Source organism: Centroberyx affinis, unplaced genomic scaffold (assembly GCF_046629955.1).
Source record: "Centroberyx affinis isolate AG114_WGS23_722 - 3 ecotype Tasmania unplaced genomic scaffold, CSIRO-AGI_Caff_v1 ptg001292l_1, whole genome shotgun sequence".
Taxonomy (NCBI): Eukaryota; Metazoa; Chordata; class Actinopteri; order Beryciformes; family Berycidae; genus Centroberyx; species Centroberyx affinis.
Window position 1 is genome coordinate 619670 of NW_027279798.1, and position 20331 is coordinate 640000.

The 20331-nt window shown below is 44.3% G+C and overlaps 1 protein-coding gene across 1 annotated transcript in view; it reads right to left on the bottom strand.

The window, feature by feature from the left end:
- Positions 1–11448: 11448 nt before the first annotated feature.
- grin3ba (glutamate receptor, ionotropic, N-methyl-D-aspartate 3Ba) overlaps positions 11449–20331 on the bottom strand; it is a 58294-nt gene continuing 49411 nt past the window's right edge. Inside the window, exons 9-12 of the mRNA XM_071525418.1 lie at positions 16239–16390; positions 14786–14950; positions 12904–12971; positions 11449–12427 (exon numbers count right to left, since the gene is read on the bottom strand). Of these exons, the coding sequence (XP_071381519.1) occupies positions 11449–12427; positions 12904–12971; positions 14786–14950; positions 16239–16390 (1364 nt within the window). The remainder of the gene's footprint in view (positions 12428–12903; positions 12972–14785; positions 14951–16238; positions 16391–20331) is intronic.

The following is a 20331-nucleotide window of genomic DNA, read 5'->3' on the forward strand; positions in this document are numbered from 1 at the left end:
CTTGGGGTGGGACCAGTCACAGCCTGTTAGGATAACAGATTGAAAGGGGGCGTCAGAGCGGAGTGCACTTTCATGGACTTTCATCATCAATATCTCTTAAAACATCACAAAATGTTGAAAGTTCTGCTAGGCCCAGACTTATTTGATGAATGAAACATACATTCGAAAAGTTTTCAAAGGCTGGATACTGTCTGTCTTGAGGCTGAATTCAGATTGCACACATTGAAATGGATTCTTGACATTTGTTTGATAAATGAGACCCAGTGTTGGTGAACACACACACACACACACACACACACACACACACACACACAGACACATTAAAAATGTATTCTGCACAATTTTGTTATTGTGTTGCTTGGTAATGAGGCGCAGCATTAGTTATCACATGCATACATACACACCCACCCACAAAGACACACGTAATAATGAGGCCTAGTATAATTCAGCACACACAGACACATGCACACACTTAATAACCAGCATGACAGCATTTGTCTGCACACACTCACACACACACACACACACACACTCTCACATTCACACTTTCACATTTTGAGATGCTTTCTATGTTGCAATGTGCATGTTGTCAGTCATTCCACTGTCGGAAACACATCCTGTTCAGAAGGAAGCTTTTTAACTTTACTTCCAAACGGTTGTAGTGCACTGAATTCATCATTTGACTCTCTTTGTTACACACACACACACACACACACACACACACACACGCACACACACACACACACACACACACAGACAAACACAAATACACACATGCAGACATCTCCTTCCATCAGTAACCTGTAGGCGATCAGCAGACCTCAGAGAGAAGCAGATAGCCAACGGCCCAAATGGAAAACTAAACAGTGTTAAATATTCACAGCTCTCCCTATTTCTCCCTCTCTCTGCCTGTCCATCTATCTCTTCTCATCTCTGTCCTCTGCCAAATTCTCTGCTTCTCTCTCTCTCCTTCCCTCTCCACATCTCCCCTCATCTCCCCGTCCCACTTCACTCATCTCTCTTTCTTTACCAGCCTCCATCTGTCTGTGCTTCCCTCTTTCTACCTCTTCTTCACTTTATCGACATCTCCCTCTTTCCCTGTCATCTCTGTCTACCTCTCTGTCCCATCTGTCTGTCAAACTGTCCCAATTTCTCCATCCTTTACTCTCTCTCTACCTTCTCTCTTTCGCTCTACTAAGGCTAGACTGATTATATTGGTATGCTGATATATTGGGCCGATACTGACCTTTTAATAAAAATCACACATTAGCCAGTCAGTGGCTGATATGATGAATGTGAGGATCTGATTTTACTCAACAGCCTCAGGAGTGGCAGTCTGTAAAAGCTCTGCCTTAAAGAGCTGCTAATCCACCTAAAAGAATTTCATTAGTCTGGGTTTGAATAGAGAGTTTTGGTCTCCCGTGGTCTAAATGCTGTTTCAGGGGCTTTTCCACCCTGTCAAGGACAGGAATCTGGGGGAAACACTGAATCCTTGAATTTTTTTGGCATGAAAATTTCAGGATGCTGAATATCAGCTCTGCACAAAATATCAGCTAGCAGCAGCTTCAATCCAAATATATCTGTATCTGCCTTAAAAACCCATATTGGTCAAAACCAACTGTCTACCTCTTTCTTTTATCTTCCCTGCCTCTTTCTCTCCCTATTGTCTTCTCTATCCTGTTTTCGTGTCTATCCCTCTGTACTTCTCTTTCTCTGTCTGCCTCTCCCTTCCTCTGTCCTTTGCTCATTTTTTGTTTACATCTCCTTATTTATCTCTCTCCCTGGCCCTCTCTCTACTTTTTTCTTATCTTTCCACCTTTTGCGCCGTTTTCTATAGAATCTCTCTTTCTCTGTCTTTATAAATCGCTCTGTCCTTCTCTTTTCTACCTCTCTCCTATCCATTCTCTGTCTACCTCTCCCTCTACCCCTCTGTCCGTCTTTCTCTATACCTCTCTCTACCTCTTCCCCTTGTTTTTCTCCCACTGTCCTCCTTTCTTTCTCCCTCTCCCTCTCTTTCCCCAGATAAGAGGGCCTGACCCTGAGGCTGTGTAAGGCACAGAGAATCAAAGACTCCTACAGTCTAATTTCCATGACCGCTAGAAATGTATTGGAGAGGAGAGGAAGAGGAGAGGAAGGAAAGGATGGGAAGGAAAGGAGGATAGGAGTAGGAGAGAGAGAAGAGGAGGGAAGGAGAGAAGCAGGGGGCATGGGGGTGGGGTGTGTGTGTGTGTGTCTGTGTGTGTGTGTGTTGGGGGGGGGGGGGGGGGGGGAGTGGGGGGTAGAAACACAGAGGATATCGGGATGGATGGATTCCAGTGTGGGTGAAAGCAGCTTAGGAAGATGCTGGGTCTTGTGTCTCAGTCTCCCAGCCGCTTGGTCTTAGTAACCTACTCTAGTCAGCACTTAAATCTCACCCCTACTCACATCACACACACACACACACACACACACACGCACAGACACACACACACACACACACACACACACACAGAATGAGCCTCTTTACTGAAGAAAAGGACTCGTTTATCTAACTCAACAGCATTTGTCCTCTGGGGCACGTCGTATGTGTATGTATGTGTTTGTGTGTGAGTGTGTGAAGTCTGAGCTGTGTATGTGTGTGGGCTTGTGTGTTTACTTGGTGTGCATGTTTGTAGTGTTTGCGTGTGTGTATAGTCTGAGCCATTTGTGTGTGTGTGTGTGCGTGTGTGTGTGTGAATCAAGTTGGGTTGTACAGCCTGCGGTGGACAGTAACAGTCTGTCAGACAGCAAAGAACATACAAGCCACAGTGACACAGAGAGAGAGAGAGAGAGAGAGAGAGAGAGAGAGAGAGAGAGAGATCCAATAGCAGTGCATTCATTTACATTATAACATAGTGCAGTGCAGCATAGTATAATATAGTATAGCATAGTGTAATTTAGTGTAGAGTATTGTGGTGTAATGTGGTATGACAAGTTACAGTATAGTGTAGTGTAGTGTAAAGTATATAGCATTGTATAGTGTAGTGTACTGTAGTATTATACTGTAGTATAGTGCAGTAGCCTATAGTATAGTCCAATATTTTATAGTATAGTATAGCATAGCATATTATACTATAGAATATAGCATAGTATAGTATAGTATGGTATAGTGTTGTGTAGTGCAGTATAGTATACTGTAGCATAGCATAGCAGAGTACAATATTTTATAGTATAGTACAGCAGAGCACATTATATAGAATAGTACTACATTATAGTATAGTATATTATGGTATATGCACACACATAGCATAGCATATAGCATATTATAGCATAGCATAGTATATAGTACAGTGTAGTGTAGTGTAGTGTATTGTAGTGCAGTATATCATAGCATAGCAAAGTCTTCTAAGATGGACTAACAGCCCACTGTCTTCTGGCTGTATTTCTACCTGACATTTAAATCACATTGCAGACGAAGAGGCATGGCTCTCTGCTTTGGCTCAAGCATGAACTTGAGAATGAGTGAATGGGGAGAGCAGAAAGTCTGATAGTACAGTTTATCCATTTTCCATTCATCATTTATTCATCCATCCATCGCAGAAAGTTACAGTGTTTGCTATTGCATGGCGCTGTCCACTGCGGGGTCCTGAACACGCAGAGATTCAGGAAGGGAGCAGAGGGGCCATATGGTCGGCTGCTCGGGGATGTAGTGGACTGTAAACCCACCTCAACTCACATACACACCTTTTTATTTGTGGAATAGCGTTCACCTCCTTAAATAAGAGCTCACCCGCCATAGATTCATAGGATACATCATCAGTGAGAAGTATAAAACTGATGTAAGTTAAATGAAGATATGTTCTTTTAAGGGGGAAATCGTAAAATAATGCTTTTCTGAATATTTAATATTTTTTTGTTCATATTGGTGGCGGTTTGCTTTATGGTAATCACTGACTGAAGGTTATAGTTTACCCACCTTTTTATTTGCCACTACATCAATGGTGCCGCCATAGAGAACCGCACAATAGTGAAATCATAGCTGTTCCTCCGCCACAGACAGAAGTCAGACCAGAGCAGATCGCGTATGAGATCATCAATTATGGAAACGTGAAAACCATGTGCTGATTTTTCTTCGCTCGCCTCTCAGCTCGTGCCAGGAGGAGCGGTGCTGGGCTGCATGCGGGGGAGCGACTACACCGGACAGCCTGTACTCACCTCTGTCCCGGGGGCTCCGCGAATTCACCGAGTCCCGTCGCCCCCTTCCCCCCCGGCGTGGTCGTGCGTGTTGCTCCAGTTTTGCGGTGCACCGTCCCGTTAATCCATCTCCTGCTGCTTCTTTTACGCACCAAGTCACCCCGAAATCCCAAACCCCTTAATACAGAGACGGCTCCAGTCAGGCTATACTGGGATTAGCGTAGCAGACTGGGGGAATGGGGTTGGATGAGAGTAAGACAGAGAGAGAGAGGGAGAGAAAGAGGGGAGACCTATGGAGGAAGAGGGTGAGGGATAGAGCGAGAGAGAGAGGAGAGAGGGTTGTTGATGGTGGAAAGTCCAATTTGCGACACTTGCTGGTTACGCGTTGCTTTACCCCCTTTGCTGGCTTTGGATAAGTGAGAGGACGCGCTGGTTTCATGTGCGTCCACCCGGTTCCGCCCCTTTCTTTGCACCTGCAGGTTTTTGTTTTTTCCCCAGTATATATAAGAAGGATAAATAAGAAATAAAAGCTTATTTTCTATACAAGGCATCCGTCACACGGTTTTCGGGTACGCAGTCAGCTTCAGCGCGCACATACACACACAAAGGCTTGGGGGCGAGCAGGGGCGGGGGGGGTACAGGGGGAGGAGAGAGTGTGTGTGCTTATGGTGGGGGGAGGAGACAGTCTGGTCGACACACACAAACTCGCACATACACACACACACGGCTCTCTTCCTTTCCATGCTGAATTCCTGATTCGGGGCTACCACCATGAGGCGACCAAGACAAAGGGGTGGATTTCGGAATGTGTGTGCGCGTGAGTGTGTGGAGTGGAAGCGGCCTGCGCATGTGTGCGTAAAAGCGAGGGGGCGTTTTTGGAGATAACCCCGAATCTATAAAGCAAGCGAGATATGTGGCAAATTTCAACGTGATGATCAAATTAGCTTCGCTATCAGATCTGCTGCACGCTTCTGTAAATACCATCAAATGTGTTTTTTTAAGCACTGAACTCTGTCAGAGGTTTCATTTTGCAGAGATGATGTCTAATCTCTCTGTCTTTGTTTACTCTAGAAGGGTGTGGCAGGCATCTGACCACGGTGGTGCATTTGGATTCCCCCGGAGGATCCGGTGCGGCGCGCGTCACCACGCGCACACGCACCGTATAGCTTCACATTCACAATCACAGACACATCACTTTGATTCAGTGACTCATCATGAATGGCATTGCGGCAATTATAACATCAAAGACTCTGCCGTCCGTGCATGCGTGCGTGCGTGCGGTGTGTTTGCAGAGTGTGTGTACGTGGGCGTATGTGTATAAGTGTGTGTGTGTGTGTGATTGCAAGCTCAAATATGTTTTCTGCGAGGTCTGTATCTTTTCGGACCTCTACTCCCACGGTTATGAATTCTTAATAGGGGCTTAAAACATAACTAAAACATGCGTTTAGCACCCATCTCTCTCTCTCTCTCTCTCTCTCTCTCTCTCTGTCTCTCTGTCTCTCTCTCGCTCTCTCCTTTTCTTTCTCTCATGTCACACATTGATATACAGTATTGATATATTATAGATTCACCGTGTAGCCACTAACAGACTGATTTGAGAAGGTGCAGAGCAGGAACAACTGACCAACAGAGGCCAATGGTCTCACTCTCATTCATATATCTGCACACACAGGGCCCCCACACACACACACACACACACACACACACACACACACACACACACACACACACACACACACACACCACCCACTCTCTCAATCTCTGTCATTTGGCTCTGTGTTGCTGCTCACTGGTAGATGAATGGGGGCGCCCCATTTAGTGTTGATTCTGTCTCTGGTTGCCAGGGAGCTTCCTCTGGTTCTCAGGGGTACTCCCTGCTCCCCTCCACTCTCCCTGCCCCGTCTGTACCCCCACCACACACACACACACACACACACACACACACACACACACACACACACACACACACACACACCACCCCACCAATAATACCCTAGGGTTGGTCACAGCTGGCAGGAGCTAATAAACTCATCACTCACATTCTCTGGCTCCTATTTACCTACTAGACAAAGCAAAGCAGGAGAGAGAGAGAGATGTGGGGTGGGAGAAGGGAGGGGGGGGACAGGAAAGGAAAGAGAAAGCCCCTTCCTCTTTTCCTCTATTTCCCGCCCCCTCAATTTCACCATGTTGAGTAGTTCGGTCATTATGAACACAGTTACCTGTGAGATGCAGACATCATCACAATTGTGCTCCGTATTCTCTATACAACAGAGAGTTAGTGCGCTATCAGCACTCTTTACCGTTAACCCCAGTTGGATGGTAATTGATTGCCGGGGGGATGTACATTGGGGATTCTTAAGTTTGATTAAAATTCCTCTTGACTACTGTTCACACATCTGACCCAATTACCCTGCTGAGCACAAGGCCGGCCATCTCCATCCAGCTATTCATGTATGCATGTGCACACACACACACACACACACACACGCACACATACATACCTGTGCATGTTTGCATGTCTAATGCGGGGGAAGGCAAGCGTGCAGGGACATACACGCTCACATGTATACATGCAAGCACACACACACACACACTACATACATATGCAGACATATGTACACTTCCAAGCTGGGGCAGTGCTAAGGCAAGCACACAGGGAGGGGCATGCACATACACATACACATACACACACACACACACACACACACACACACACAGGCACACACACATACATGTGTATATGCACTGCATGCACAAGACTAGGTCAGGTAAAGCCATGCATGTAGTCACACATTAACCCTCCCATCCACATCCACACCGTTCTATGATTGGATTCTGATTGATTTTTGTTACGACCATCCATTGCATTCAGAGTGATGTGAGGATGCCTGACAAAGAGCCCATTGTTTATTTTATTACTACAAGGAGAATCCAACGACGTGCGAGTGCTGAGAGCGAGTGATTGATTGGCTTTAGCACCATGTGATTATCTTCACTTTATACAGTCTAGTCGATGTACAGGCATTAAATCATCAGCACGCTACTCCCATCCCTCTTCCTCATCCTCTCCAAACATCCCACACACTGTTAGCTCACATCTATTTTGAAGAGTTATATTTTGTGCTATCTGTTTCAATTCTCCCTACACTAAGTGTCAGGTTCCATAGAGGCACTCAAGTTTCAGTGTTGTATATGGATTTGGTATTCTCAACAAGTATTAATGTCTCTAGAAATTTGTGGTTAAGAAAACACCCCCCTGTAATATTAAATACAACTCTACCAATCAAATATCTGCAATAATGATGAAATGCAAAACAAAGATTTGCTCTGCTGTGATATCTAGGCTACTGCTGCTGAAGTGACTGTGTGAGTGACTTGCTAGTATCCAGGGGCCAAATTGAGGGGAGATGATAAGAATCCCCCCTACCCCCTATTCATACAAATTATGAGATGCATCCCAATTGTTAAGCTGTTAGTTTTTGATAAAATATGATTGAAAATCACTGCATGTCTCCCTATGACACTCTCTGTAAAATGTCTCTGTCAAATCACCCTCTGCTGGTACCTCCATTCGACACTCTACACTGCTTTAAATACAGGTTCAAGTGCCGCTATGTGGTTGAAAGGTGTCATTACATGACATGCTAAGTGATACCATTGCACCTTAGGGTGGAGTAGTGGTTAAACCTCAGTGGCTTCAGGAACAATTTGACATTTTTCAGACGAGCCTCTCAATTGGTTTACAGCATTGGAGCAATTTTTGTGCCAAATGAAGCGGCAGCAGCTGTGCATCCCATTCCAATCCCCCTGCTGCACTCCTAAACCTCATTTGACTGGGATTGTTTTCTGCTGGAGATAACATATCACTTTTTGAGATGGATTTCAAAAAGCTTGAAAATTAGAATGGGGAAGGAGGGCTTAAAGGAGTTGACTAAATTAAGTTTTTGGGAGATTGATACATTTGTCAATTTACCTGTTAAGTGAGGAGAACATTACAAAAATCATTCACTCCTGTGCTGCATGCACTTAAGCATACACTATTTTGAGTGACAGTAGGTGTTTGACTGATTATCCAAGGTAAGATGACTGACCTTTTAGTGATAAAAAGCTGTTAGTGGTTTTTATTATATGGCCTGTAGATTCATACATTCTAAAAATGTAACATCATTAACTTCATGTAGGTTTATGTTTTGAACTATTTTGGGTAATCAGCCTTGTGTTCATCTGCTGTGCACTGATCTTTAGCTGTACACAGTCTCCCATTGCATTTTTTTTTTTATCATATTTTGTGTAAATTTGACCAATCTCTCATATAAAACCAGATTTAGCCACATGCCATTTAAGATTTGTTACCATTTGACTTTAGAGCTGCTGCATGTTCTCATTTTCTCACGTTTGAGATACTGCTACACGCCTACAGTCACTCAACATAGTGTCTGCTTAGTGACACATGGAACATTTTGGTGTCTTATGTTCTCATTACTTAACAGGTAAGTAGACTAACATGACAATCTCCCAAAACACTATTGTTGTATTCCTGTAAAAATGTCAAAACTCCACCTTCATCAAAACTCCAGGCCACAAGCTGAAACGCGTTTGTCTAACAATAAAGTTGTTCTATATACTACAAGTGTTGCTGGAGTTTTGACCTTTTTAGACCTTTTTCCCTTCTCCATGCACCTTGGAAATAGGTGAAGTTGTGCCAGAAACCCCTACTCTATTCCTGTAAAAACCCCATACTGGAACCATATTTCCCCCTGCTGGCATTAGGTGAAACCTTCCCTCTTGTGTCTCTCCCACTCTGTATCCCTCTCTACCTCCCTTCCTACATGATCTCTCTCTGTCTTTCTTTTACTAAAATGAAATCCATCACTGTTGAAACCTTTGAAACCGGATGAAACCTCATATCCCCAAAGAAAATTGATAAAACAGGCACATTTTTGGTTTGAAGACCATACATTTTTGGAATGTAATTAGTGGATTTTGAAAAGGTTTGATGGGCCCATATTTATCAAACTTACTCAACCTATAAAGGACAAACATTCACTTATATAACAAACAAACATGATTTATGATGTTATCTTTGCAGCAGGTCAGTGCTTCGGGGCGGTGGCTGTCTATGTGACTTAATTATTTACTGCTTTAAATTGATCATTACAGCTTTCTACTCTCCTTTACTGTCTGCACTCTTCTTATGTTTATACTCAAAGTACCAAAAGCGTTAATGGACGTAAATAAGTATATAAATGTTTATTTCAAAACATGAGAATGATCATTATGATAAAATTCAATAATATGCTGATACAATTCTTTATAAGGGGTAAATTAAAAATTATTTGTTTAAATATCCGGTGCCACAAGCTCTTCCTTGACAATTTTTTTTTTCTCATATAGACACTATGGCAAGTGAACACAACCACTTCACACCACAGCAAAGTTTTAAACGTTTAAATTTACACCATAACAGCCTGAAGTTCTGTTTCAGTGATAGATCTCTGTCTGTATCTCAGACCTCTGGGCCAGTGAAATCCCCAACAACAGTTTAAAGTGTTGAGAGACTCACACAATATTGAGTAGCACAATAACATTAGGTGACATTATATTGTATAGTGCCGGAGTGATTTTTATAAAGGCCTTATTTCCCCCGATCCTCTGCCACTGCATGAAAAAAACAGGATAAAATACAACTTCCACCTGTTGTTACTGTCTCTTGAACAGTCAGTTGTTTAAATTTAAGTGTTTTGGGGTGCTTTGCAAGAATCTTTTATGAATACACATCAATCCACAAACTCTCCAGTGTCCATAGCCGCGGGAAGCAGGGATGCAGCACCCTCTGGTGGTTGATGGAGAAAATGGAATTCCACCTCTGATTCCACCTCAAGTTATATTTCTTATTGATATGAAGCATTATACTTTCAATTCACTTTGTTTTAGTAGATTAGAAGACAAAAAATATTTTTTATCTGGGTGGAAGCATCAGTGTAGAAGTGTACATCTGTATTAATGATTAGAAAAAGAATGACAACATTTGAAAAACAACAACAGACAAACATGGTTTTAACTGACGGGGGTCTGACTTGTCCGAGCGGAGTCGGATCTGCAGTGAGTTAGTGATTTTTCTTCTGTGTGAATTCATGCGGGATACAGTCACTGAGCATGAAATCGACGGCAGGCTCATGTTGCTAGGTTACCTCAAGAATGAATATGATGGACTAAGTTCATTCCAAATCGATGACACTTTATTGGCTGCAGCCACAGTCCAAAGGAGATATTCAGCTGTTAATAATAACCAGTCAACCTCCTCTGCTCTGTCTGTGCCACTTAACAGCATTAAGTTTTGCTTGTGGACTAACCACTTGTGTAGAACAGGCTGATAAAATATCCGCAGTGAAATGCTTTAGTTGATGATAAGGTTGATTGTTTTAGGGCCGTGCCACTGTTTCTTCTCTCTCTGTGTCTTCCTCTCATCTCTCTCTCCTTCTTTCCTCATTCTTCCTCACACCTTTTTGGAAATTATCTATTACTTACAATTAAATATTTTCATGTTTTTTTCTGTATGTACCCAAAACTCCTTGATCTCAATAGGACTAACCTGTATATATGAAGGTTAAAAATTATTTCTTAGTCATAACCGTCGGCGCTGATCATCAGTTGATACAGGTGTTGCATGTGCATTTTCAAATAGTTTCATTAGTTTTCACAGTAGGCTAACTTTGTTTTTTTTTCTGTGCTCTTGCTGCTGATGTTTATGTGCTTCTAGGCCTCTTCAGCCAGTGTAACAGGCTGTCGCTTTATTCAGCTGGCAGGCTACTGTTTGTGAGGAAGCAGCTCTGGATGCCCGCTCCGCATGGACCACTGGTCTTTGCCAAATCACCCATATTCATTGCTCATTCCAACGTGTCTAATTTATTCCTTGCGCAAGTGGATTGATATCCTGTCAGAAATGTTTTTTTTGTGTTTTCATTGTTATGACCAGATTACATTACTGATTTAAGATTGCCTGGAGCATTTTCTGCTTGAGGGGAGGGACATAGACATTTGATCTGTTCTTAAATTGTGGTTAAGGATGTGTAGTTGTAATTGTAAGCGAGTGTGGAAGGTATTAGGTTCCACTAAGTGAGATTACATGTCATGTCGTGAGCCAAGGCAACATGTTCTGTAATTTTCCGCCAAGCATCACCCCCAAACTTCAACTCTTCCAACTGAAGACATCTTCCCGCGGCTATGCAAGTACCCCCTGTCTTATGCATGAGTCCCTCTGTACTCCTACAGATCAGGGGGTTCACAGAAAGACAATCAAGTCCCACTGCTTACACCTGATGGGTTGGCTTTTGTCCTGTCCAAAGTGTTCAGAGTGTGTGATAGATTAGCCTTCTGTCTGTCCAGGCTAGCAGTGTTCCGTGATTGGACAGTTCTGCCTCTCTCCATGCTGTTCCCAGCACCTGGTTGGCTGACTCTTCCTCGCTCCAGACTGGTGGATGTACGTGAATGGACAGTCCTTTCGCCCAACAAAGTATTAATAGAGCGTAATTGGTTGGCTCTCCCTCTATCCAAACTGTTAACAGTGTTTAATTGGCTGCTTCTGCCATGCTCCAGTGTGTTCAGACCGCCTGGTTGGTTAGGCCTCCCTGTCTGCTGATTATTCAGGGTTTGCAATTGGCTGGTCCTGTCTCTCTCTGGAAGTTTGGACTGGGTGGAGCTAACAGTTTGTATCCTCTGCCTGTCCCTCTCTCTCTCCAGACTGGTCTCCCTGCGGCCCAGTCCACTCCTCTCTCTCTCCAGGCTGCTCTGGATCTCTGCTCGCCTGGCCAGAGCCTCTCTTAGCTGGTTACGAAACGTCTCGATCCTTCCTTGCAGCTCCTGGAGCTCCCCCTCCCACAGGCAGGTCTGGGTGGCCCTGCTCCCCAGGGGAGAGAGCACCAAGCCTGGGGCAGTCAGTGTTGAGACCGGGCCCCCGTTAGCATGGAGACTAATCTGTGGAGGGGAGGTAAAGCTCCCCAGGTTGGCCAGCCCCAGCCCTCCCAGGCCCATCCCGGGACGGCCCACCATGCCCGGCCTGCCGCGCACAGAGGCGGTGTGTGTGCGCAGGCGGTAGCTGTGGAGTGTCTCCAGGTCAAAGTGCACACGTTTCTCCTTGGGCTCGTGGGACGGCGAGGAGCTGTGAATGGAGTCATCGGTTGTTGCGGCAGCAGGGAGGGACTGGGGAGGAGAGGGGGGAGGAGGCTGGTACTGTTTCCTGTGGAGGGTGCAGTTCTCTGAGATACAAGGGGAGGGGCTGCGGAAAGGGAGAAAGATCAGAGCAGAAGGCATAGCTGCTGTTATACAGTGAGATAGATTGTGTTTTCTTCTATAAAGTATAATCAGTGAGTGTGCTTACATGCACAAAGTAGTCCAGATACTAGCTCATAGTATATCTATGCACCTTCATATCCTGCTAACCCTGTATACATGAATAACCATAATATTCTGACTATTGAAGAAACCAGAAGTAAATGGCATAAGTTTTATACATGCTTTACATTTCTGACTAGTATGTTTGTACTGTATAACTCAGCTTTCATATTCAAGTTTCAACTGGGATGTGAGTTTATCCTTGCTATTGTAAATGGAATATGGCATTTACATGTGCCTACTTTTAAATGCAATATGGAATAATAGGAGCCCCATAATATTGAAATTTTAATGTGCATGTAAAAACCCAATGTTAATTTAGATATGGATTACAAACAAGTTAATCAAGGACTCCATTACTTTTGGTCAAGGCCAGTCAGCTCCTTCCCTACATCCTCATACGTGGTGTGGAGCGCTCGGTGGATTTTCTGAAAGTAGAAAAGAAGAAGAACATATGAAAAACATATGAGAGACCTACTGATTAGTAATATTAAGTATGTTAGCACTTCTTTCATGTTGAAATCAGTCAGGAGAGATGAAAATTTGCCTTTGTAAGAGCCCACTGAGCACTAGACTAGATCATTTCAACGTTGTGTCTATGCTTTAGCCCAGGATCTTTTTTGCCTATGGGTAGCCCAGTTTTAGACAAGCAGTAAATACATTATTACATATTTAAACAATGCATTAATAGCTGTAAATATCAAAAATATGCACTAGAGAAATCCATACATACAATAAAATGCTTTATTTTTGTCATATACCTCAGAAGACGTCTACTAAACTTTTACTTTTAAACCCTATGTAGCCTCATTTTAGCCCAGACGTCTGTAACCATTTAGACGTCCTTTAAACAGATAATCAACATAACATTTCTGCGGTAGGAGACATTTTTCTACCCAGTTGCACAGAGCATCTGTGACTGTAACTATTATTCACAAACCCTGCCCTGATGCTCCTTTGAAATATTGAATCAAATCGCCCCTGCCCTTTTTGGTTGAGATGCCGATGTGCCCACGCTCATGTTCCAAACATGTGAAGCAGAAAATGGGCAAGAGACAACCAACCGCTCAGTTTGAAGTCTATGCTTTACTTTTACCCGAAGGATACACCTAAGGAGGGCTAAGGCAAATCCTAAAGAGACAGTTGCTCAATAGATAGAGATTGTCTTGAGGGACAAACCCATCAGCAGTCAGCCGCTCTCAGAGCTGAGCTGTGTGTGTGATAAATGCCCGGGAGTGGTTGCCCTTTAAGAAGGATGCAGCAAACAGAATGTGGGCAGTCTTGATATTCACAGCACTCGTTTCATTATTCACTCAAAAATATGGCCACAGGCTCCTCATTTGGGTATGGCTAGAGCTTCATAAAATCAAAATATGACCTTTAAAGCCCCAATCTGTGGTTTTCTTGGTATATTTTGGTATAAACACACAAATTCTCAAACAGATTTGCAGATAGAGAAAAAGCTTTTTGCAACTTTATCATTCCACCATTACCAAATGTGCAGACTCCAATGTTGTCATTTCAAATGAAATAAACCGTATAGTTTTTAATTCATTTCACACAGTGATAAAGCAGAACAATGAGTGATAAAAGTGGTGATAAAAGACAATGAGAAATAACATTGCAAGAAGAGATACAATCAGTAATCTGTGTAGACAAGATAACAAGCTGAGACAAGACTGCATACAAAAGCGTTTATGAAGCAATGCTGATGGGAACCTTCAAAATGTCTTCAGAATATAAAGTCCTTCATACATTTCGCTTAAAATGTCTACATTGCCGAGCTTTCAGCCCTGTTGTAGTTTATAAAAGGCCTCTTTGACTTCTTTATGTGGTTCCCCATGAAAAATAATTCCCATCCCTCCACTTCACTACTATTGATTACTGCTTGGTCTTATTTTGGACTGTTATTCCATGTTTTTAACAGCAGAGGGCGCAGCTTACCTACAATTAAATATATTAAACCCCATGCTCTGAAGAAGTCTCACCAATAGCAACATGTGACTCTGTGTGTGTGTGGGTGTATGTGTGTGTGTGTGTGTGTGTGTGTGTGTGTGTGCATGTACCCCCATGGCCAGTGTGCAGTTGTAACTACAGTGTGTGTTCGTGCAGCGTTTGTGAGTGCAGGCGTGCTTGTGCTTGCATGTGTGTGACAGCTTTGCACGTGTGTGTATGTGTATACATGTGTGCTGGCATGCCTGTGTGTGTGTGTGCATGTGTGTGCGTATGTGTGTTCACTCACCTGGCTGGTGTGTAGCCAGTACTGCAGTGTGTGTGTGCGCCGTAGGCGGGGAATGACCAGGTGATAGAAGGTGTGTTCACCTGCCAAGGTCAGCAAGGCTCCGCCCACCCCCATACACAGCAATACAAACAAGCCAGAAAAATGCTGGATGCCCATCTGTAGAGTCTGGAGGGGAGAGAGAGAGAGAGAGAGGGGAAAGGAGGGGGAGGTGATAGAGAGTGGTACAGAGACATCAAGAGGAGAAAAAGGGAAAGAAAAAGATTGATAATTTTCATTTACATAATTTCCATTTAGGCCACTATTTGTGAAAGTGCAATTGATATTCTGCCGTTGTATATCTCGTTTGGCTGTGTAAGCTCATAAGTCACAAATGATAGAAGGAGGGAGGAGAGTAAAAAAGAGAGAGAGAAGGAAGGAAAAAGGACGTGTTAAGAAGAAACGGATATAGAGAAGTCAGGCAGGGGAAAGAACAGGCGTAAAGAGCAGAGGGAAAGGAAAGAAAAAGAGCAAAAATGAGAGTAATAGAAATAAACGGCAGTTAGCGAGGAAATGGTAAAAAGAGGCTGTAGTTAATCGAAGAATGGTTTGTCCCCGTTTGGTACGCCTACGTCCCCTCTGACATAACATCTATCTCTTATGAGGCTTTGCTGTGCCCAGAGGAAGGAGAATCAGTCCACACTTCCCTGCTCCTCTCCAATCATGTGTCCTCCACCCAGATAATTTCTGCACTGCCTGTGATGGCAATTAGCCCCATGCTGATTCGGCAAATCCACCAGGGACAACACTGCCCTCCTTTTGCTCCCAATCCGGCAGAGGTCAAGATTGCACTCACACCCACATGCAGAGAGAGAGAGAAAGAGAGAAGCCCACTCTGTATGTTTCAAATGGGAGGAATGGTAATAACTTTCTGACGCAGGGTGAAGCAGAACTTTTCACTTCATTGGAAAAACCTGTGACTGTGTAATTGCATTTGTTGCTATAAAGCGATTCGACTTTTTGAAGTGGTGGGATTTCAAAAGCGCAGCCAAAGGGAGTTGAACAGCCTCTCTATTCACAAACAAGAGATATAGATATAGACAGTGCACTCTGTCTGGAGAGTCTCAGTTCTTTAAAAAGAGTGGGAAGAGAGGGGAGGGGGAGTCCTTCTGCCTCAGCACAGCCTCGAATAAGTATCGACACCCAGACGGTACGTGCCTGTAGCTTCTGTTGAGGTCGGTAAATAGGCTTGAGTTTATGTGATGTATGTCTTTGTCTGCGTATTTGTGTGGGCGTGTGTGTCTAGCTGTGTATGTGAATGTGCCTGTGAGTGTATGTGTGTGTGTGTAGCTGGCAGCCAATCCCGCCCGCGTCCCGATGGGAGACTCATTTACAGGAGTACAGCAGCAGACAGCTTCCCTTTACACACAAAACACGTACACAATACAGGAACACGCTCACCCCACCGAAGGCTTACCTCAGTGACTGCGAACACTCGCTTCCCGCAGGGCACCACTTTATACCACTTGTCATGTAGCATGTCCATGAAGCCGTCGGACTTGTAGCGACTCACGAACTCTGACACGTTACGGGTTAAAGGAGAGCCCTGGGGCAGGCCGATGCCGTAGCCTGGGAGTGGAAACACACACACACACACACACACACACACACACACAGAGACACATAAGAGCTGTGTAGGTAACGGAGCTGAGAGAGCGACCGTGCCCCGAGTCAGATTCATGCCAAACCTGGGGCCAACCAACGTCAGTCAGTTCCAGTTAGCCAAAGGGCAAATGCCCTCTGGTAAAAAGGAAATTTTTGGGTTTACAAGGCTTCTGCTGGAATCAGAGTCAACCACTTTTTTTTGCCAAGAACATGTCCATTAGTTTGTTTTTTTGTCTTTGTCTTGCTAGACTTTGTGCAGAGACATAAGGAGGCAAGGCCGTCTTATCACACATATACGTAGGCGGAGGTTTGGGGGATCATGGGGAGTCCGGGTGCCCTCAATATTGCTCCCACTAATTCAGTCATTTCCTCATACAAGTGACTAAATATAAAATGTCTTATTCCATTTTTATAATCTGCCTTGTGACTGTATAAATTGTGACTTTGTGGGGGAGACATTTTGAATATTGGAAGAGATATTCTGTCCTCCTCTATGGCACCATCTGTTTCTTCACCAGGCTCTCAGTCACAAGCACAGATTCCCTAACATCACCCACACAGCATAAAAAAAATAATAAAAATAACTGGCCTCCCTACTCCTCACCTACCTGACCTCATCACCAAAGCCGTCTGTTGGTCGTCCACTCCATCCCCCACTTCACCCTCGTTACAGATGCCGAGCACCCCTTCTTGTAGAAAGGGCCAAGTTCAAGAAAAGCTTTGTTCCCCCTGCCATACACACCCTCAACAAGCTCCCCCTCTTCACTGGAACTTGATAACATGCTGACATTTATAAATTGGGCTCTTTGTCGATCTTGCTCTTCTGTTGAAACTGTTCCTCTGTAATTACGGTTGAACTGTTGCCGTTTGTTGTAGACGGCTGTAACTATTTCTTGACAGGGTGTATTACTGTGTTAAGTTGTTTTTTTTTGTTGTTTTTTTTTGCATGCGCTGGCTGTAAAAAAAAGAACTTGCTCTTGAGGACAATAAACTAATAATAAAGGACAATAAACTAAACTAACTATCACTGGTTTCACAGATCAGTTCGGATGTGCAGGTGTAGAACAAACGCAGCTGTTGTGAACATAACTGAGTTGTGTGTCATCAATCATGTCAGGTGTTGGAGAAAGTGTGTGTGTGTGTGTGTGTGTGTGTGTGTGTGTGAGAGAGAGAGACAGAGTGTGTGAGAAATGGGTTATCCCTGTGGCAGCAGCAATACCCCACCCCCACTCACTCTCTCTCTCTCTCTCTCTCTCTCACACACACACACACACACCCCGCAAAAAGTTCAAATGAAACTTGCACTCTCATTCACATGCATGCTTTAATCTCAGCACAGCAGCACAATAATAGATCAAGGTGTATCATTACTCGTCTAGAGAGAAATATTGCTCTGCCCTGCCCAGACTTTACACCTCCATCTGTTTTGCATTACAGCCCATATTTTCCGCAGGTACAAAATGAAAGAAATACGTCCCTCAGCTTAGAATCAAAAGACCCTCTCAGAGATTTATTGCTCTACAAGACCTCCTGGGGTTGTTTGTTTCATTTCATTTGTATTGCAGTCAAAGAGACAGACCTGTCAGCGGCACCCGTGTGTGTGTGTGTGTGTGTCTCGGACCTGTCAGCTGTTTGTGAGTGTGTGTGTGTGTGTGTGTGTGTGTGTTGGACCTGTCAAGGTGTGAGAGGCTGATGGGGGTGCGGACGAAAACAGAGGGAATGGCGGAGGTTCACGAAACTGTCACACTCTGCTTCCTACATGACAAAAGACTGTCTAAGCCTCTCTCCCCTCCCTCCCTCCTCCACTTCCTCTTCCTCCTCTTCTCTCCTCTCCTCTTCCTCCATTCCTCCTTCTCATCCCTCCTCTTCCCCTGTCTGCGGTCATTTCTCACAGTTTCCTCTGGTCTATTCTCATTTCTTTCACTCCCTATCTCTCTCATCCCCGCGCTTTCGTTCAATTTCTGATACACTCCATTCTTCTCTTTATCTCTTGCCTCCTCTCCCGAGTCCATCGCTTTGTCTCTGTATTTCTCCCTCCTCCCTCTTTTTCCGGCAGACAGACGGCATTTTTCTTCCATCAGCCTATCTCCATCCCCATTTCTTTGGAGCACTCACTCAAAACGTGGAATACAAGTGGGCAGCCACTTGTCATTTGTTTGATTCTTTTTCCCAGACATCCGCATATTCCATCACAGAGCTTCGAGTCCCAAAGCTGTCACTCAAACCCCCGCACACATACCCACACACAAACACAAACACACAAACACACACACACACACAAACACACGCGCACACACACGCACGCACACACAAACACGTGCACATGCAGCTTTATTCCAAAACACTATATAGGTTTTGTAAAAGTTTTGCTTGAATTCAGTCAGTATTTCAAAAACACAGATGATGATTCACAGAACATAAGCAAAGGTTTTGCAGTGTCTCATCTCGTCTTCGAAATCCTTGTTTTTAAAAATTATTTTTAGCAACATTTGTGGTGGCAAGCTGTTATTGCCGTGGGGTTTTTTGCACGGCATGTCCCAGAGATCACCTGTCAATCAAACAGTGTAGCCAGTACTGTGATTGACTGTGTTTTTCTTTGGATTTTCTGTTGATGAAGTTTCTGTAGGTGGCGCTCTTTTCTTTGGCTGTTCAGCCATGGTGGCTATCGCTGCTCATGCTAACTACCCAGTTCATCTTCTATTTATTCCAAACAAACTGCTGTTGCTGCTTGAGTTTTCCCTGGAAAGACCTTCTTGTTATTAGTGTGTAGAACAGCAAATGTTGCGAACGTAAAAGCTTCCATGAACTTGGTATTGGTTTTATCGTTAATGTGTTACATCAATCGTCGATAGAGAGTAGCAAATATGAAAATGTTGTGTATTATTACTCTAATGGAAGCCATAATACATTTTATTTTGATGCCAGCACACATTCTGTAAGAGTATGCATCATTGATTTTTCAAATGGTACATATCGCTTTTAGGAATTAAACTCTTCACCTATACCCAAGCTCACACACATAGGCTCACACATATGCACACACACACACACACACACACATGAACACACAGTCAAAGACACACACACACATCCTAGTTGTCAGACGTGAGCTGCCCCTCCAACAACAGCCTCACCCTGGCAACAACGTCTCCTGCCCGCCTCGTTTTGATCTTGAGACGCACTCCGTCCTGCTTGACTGGGCTTGTGTAGCCCACTCATGCACACAGGAACACACACACATAAACACACACACACAAACAAGCGAGTGAGTGGCTGCGTGTACACCGGCAATATTATTAATGGGGTGTGTCTAGGCTGTCGTAAACATCTCCCAACAGCACTCAGCGAAAACACAGAGACACAGCGACATCCCCGCATCTCTCTCTACATAAGTAGCTGGAAGACTTCAGCCAGCACCTTGCCTGCAGCGACTTGGGAGTCCCAGTTTCTCACTCTCTCTCTATATTTCCCGTCTCCAAAGTCCACAAACCACTCTATAAATCCTGCCCACCTCCTCCTCCTCATACAGACCAAATAGCACTTCTTCTTCTTCCGTCTTGCCATCACCCTTTCTCTCTCTCTCTGTCCCTCTTTCTCCCTCCCTCCCTCGCTCCGTCTGCTTGGGGTGAAGGTTTGTCTTGATTAGGGGACTCTGTTGGCTGGCTCTTTTATCACTCGCTGTGCAGAAAGGCGCAAACTGGCAGTGGGCAAATGAAAGCCCTCTATCTCCTCCCTCTACTCAACCCCCACCTCTCTCGCCGGCTCCTTCCCTCGTTCCCTCTGTTGCTCTTTCTCTTACTCAGTTTCTCATTGTATCTCACACTCTGTCTCACATACCTTCTCTTCCTCTCCTCTCCTCTCCTCTCCTCTCCTCTCCTCTCCTCTCCTCTCCTCTCCTCTCCTCT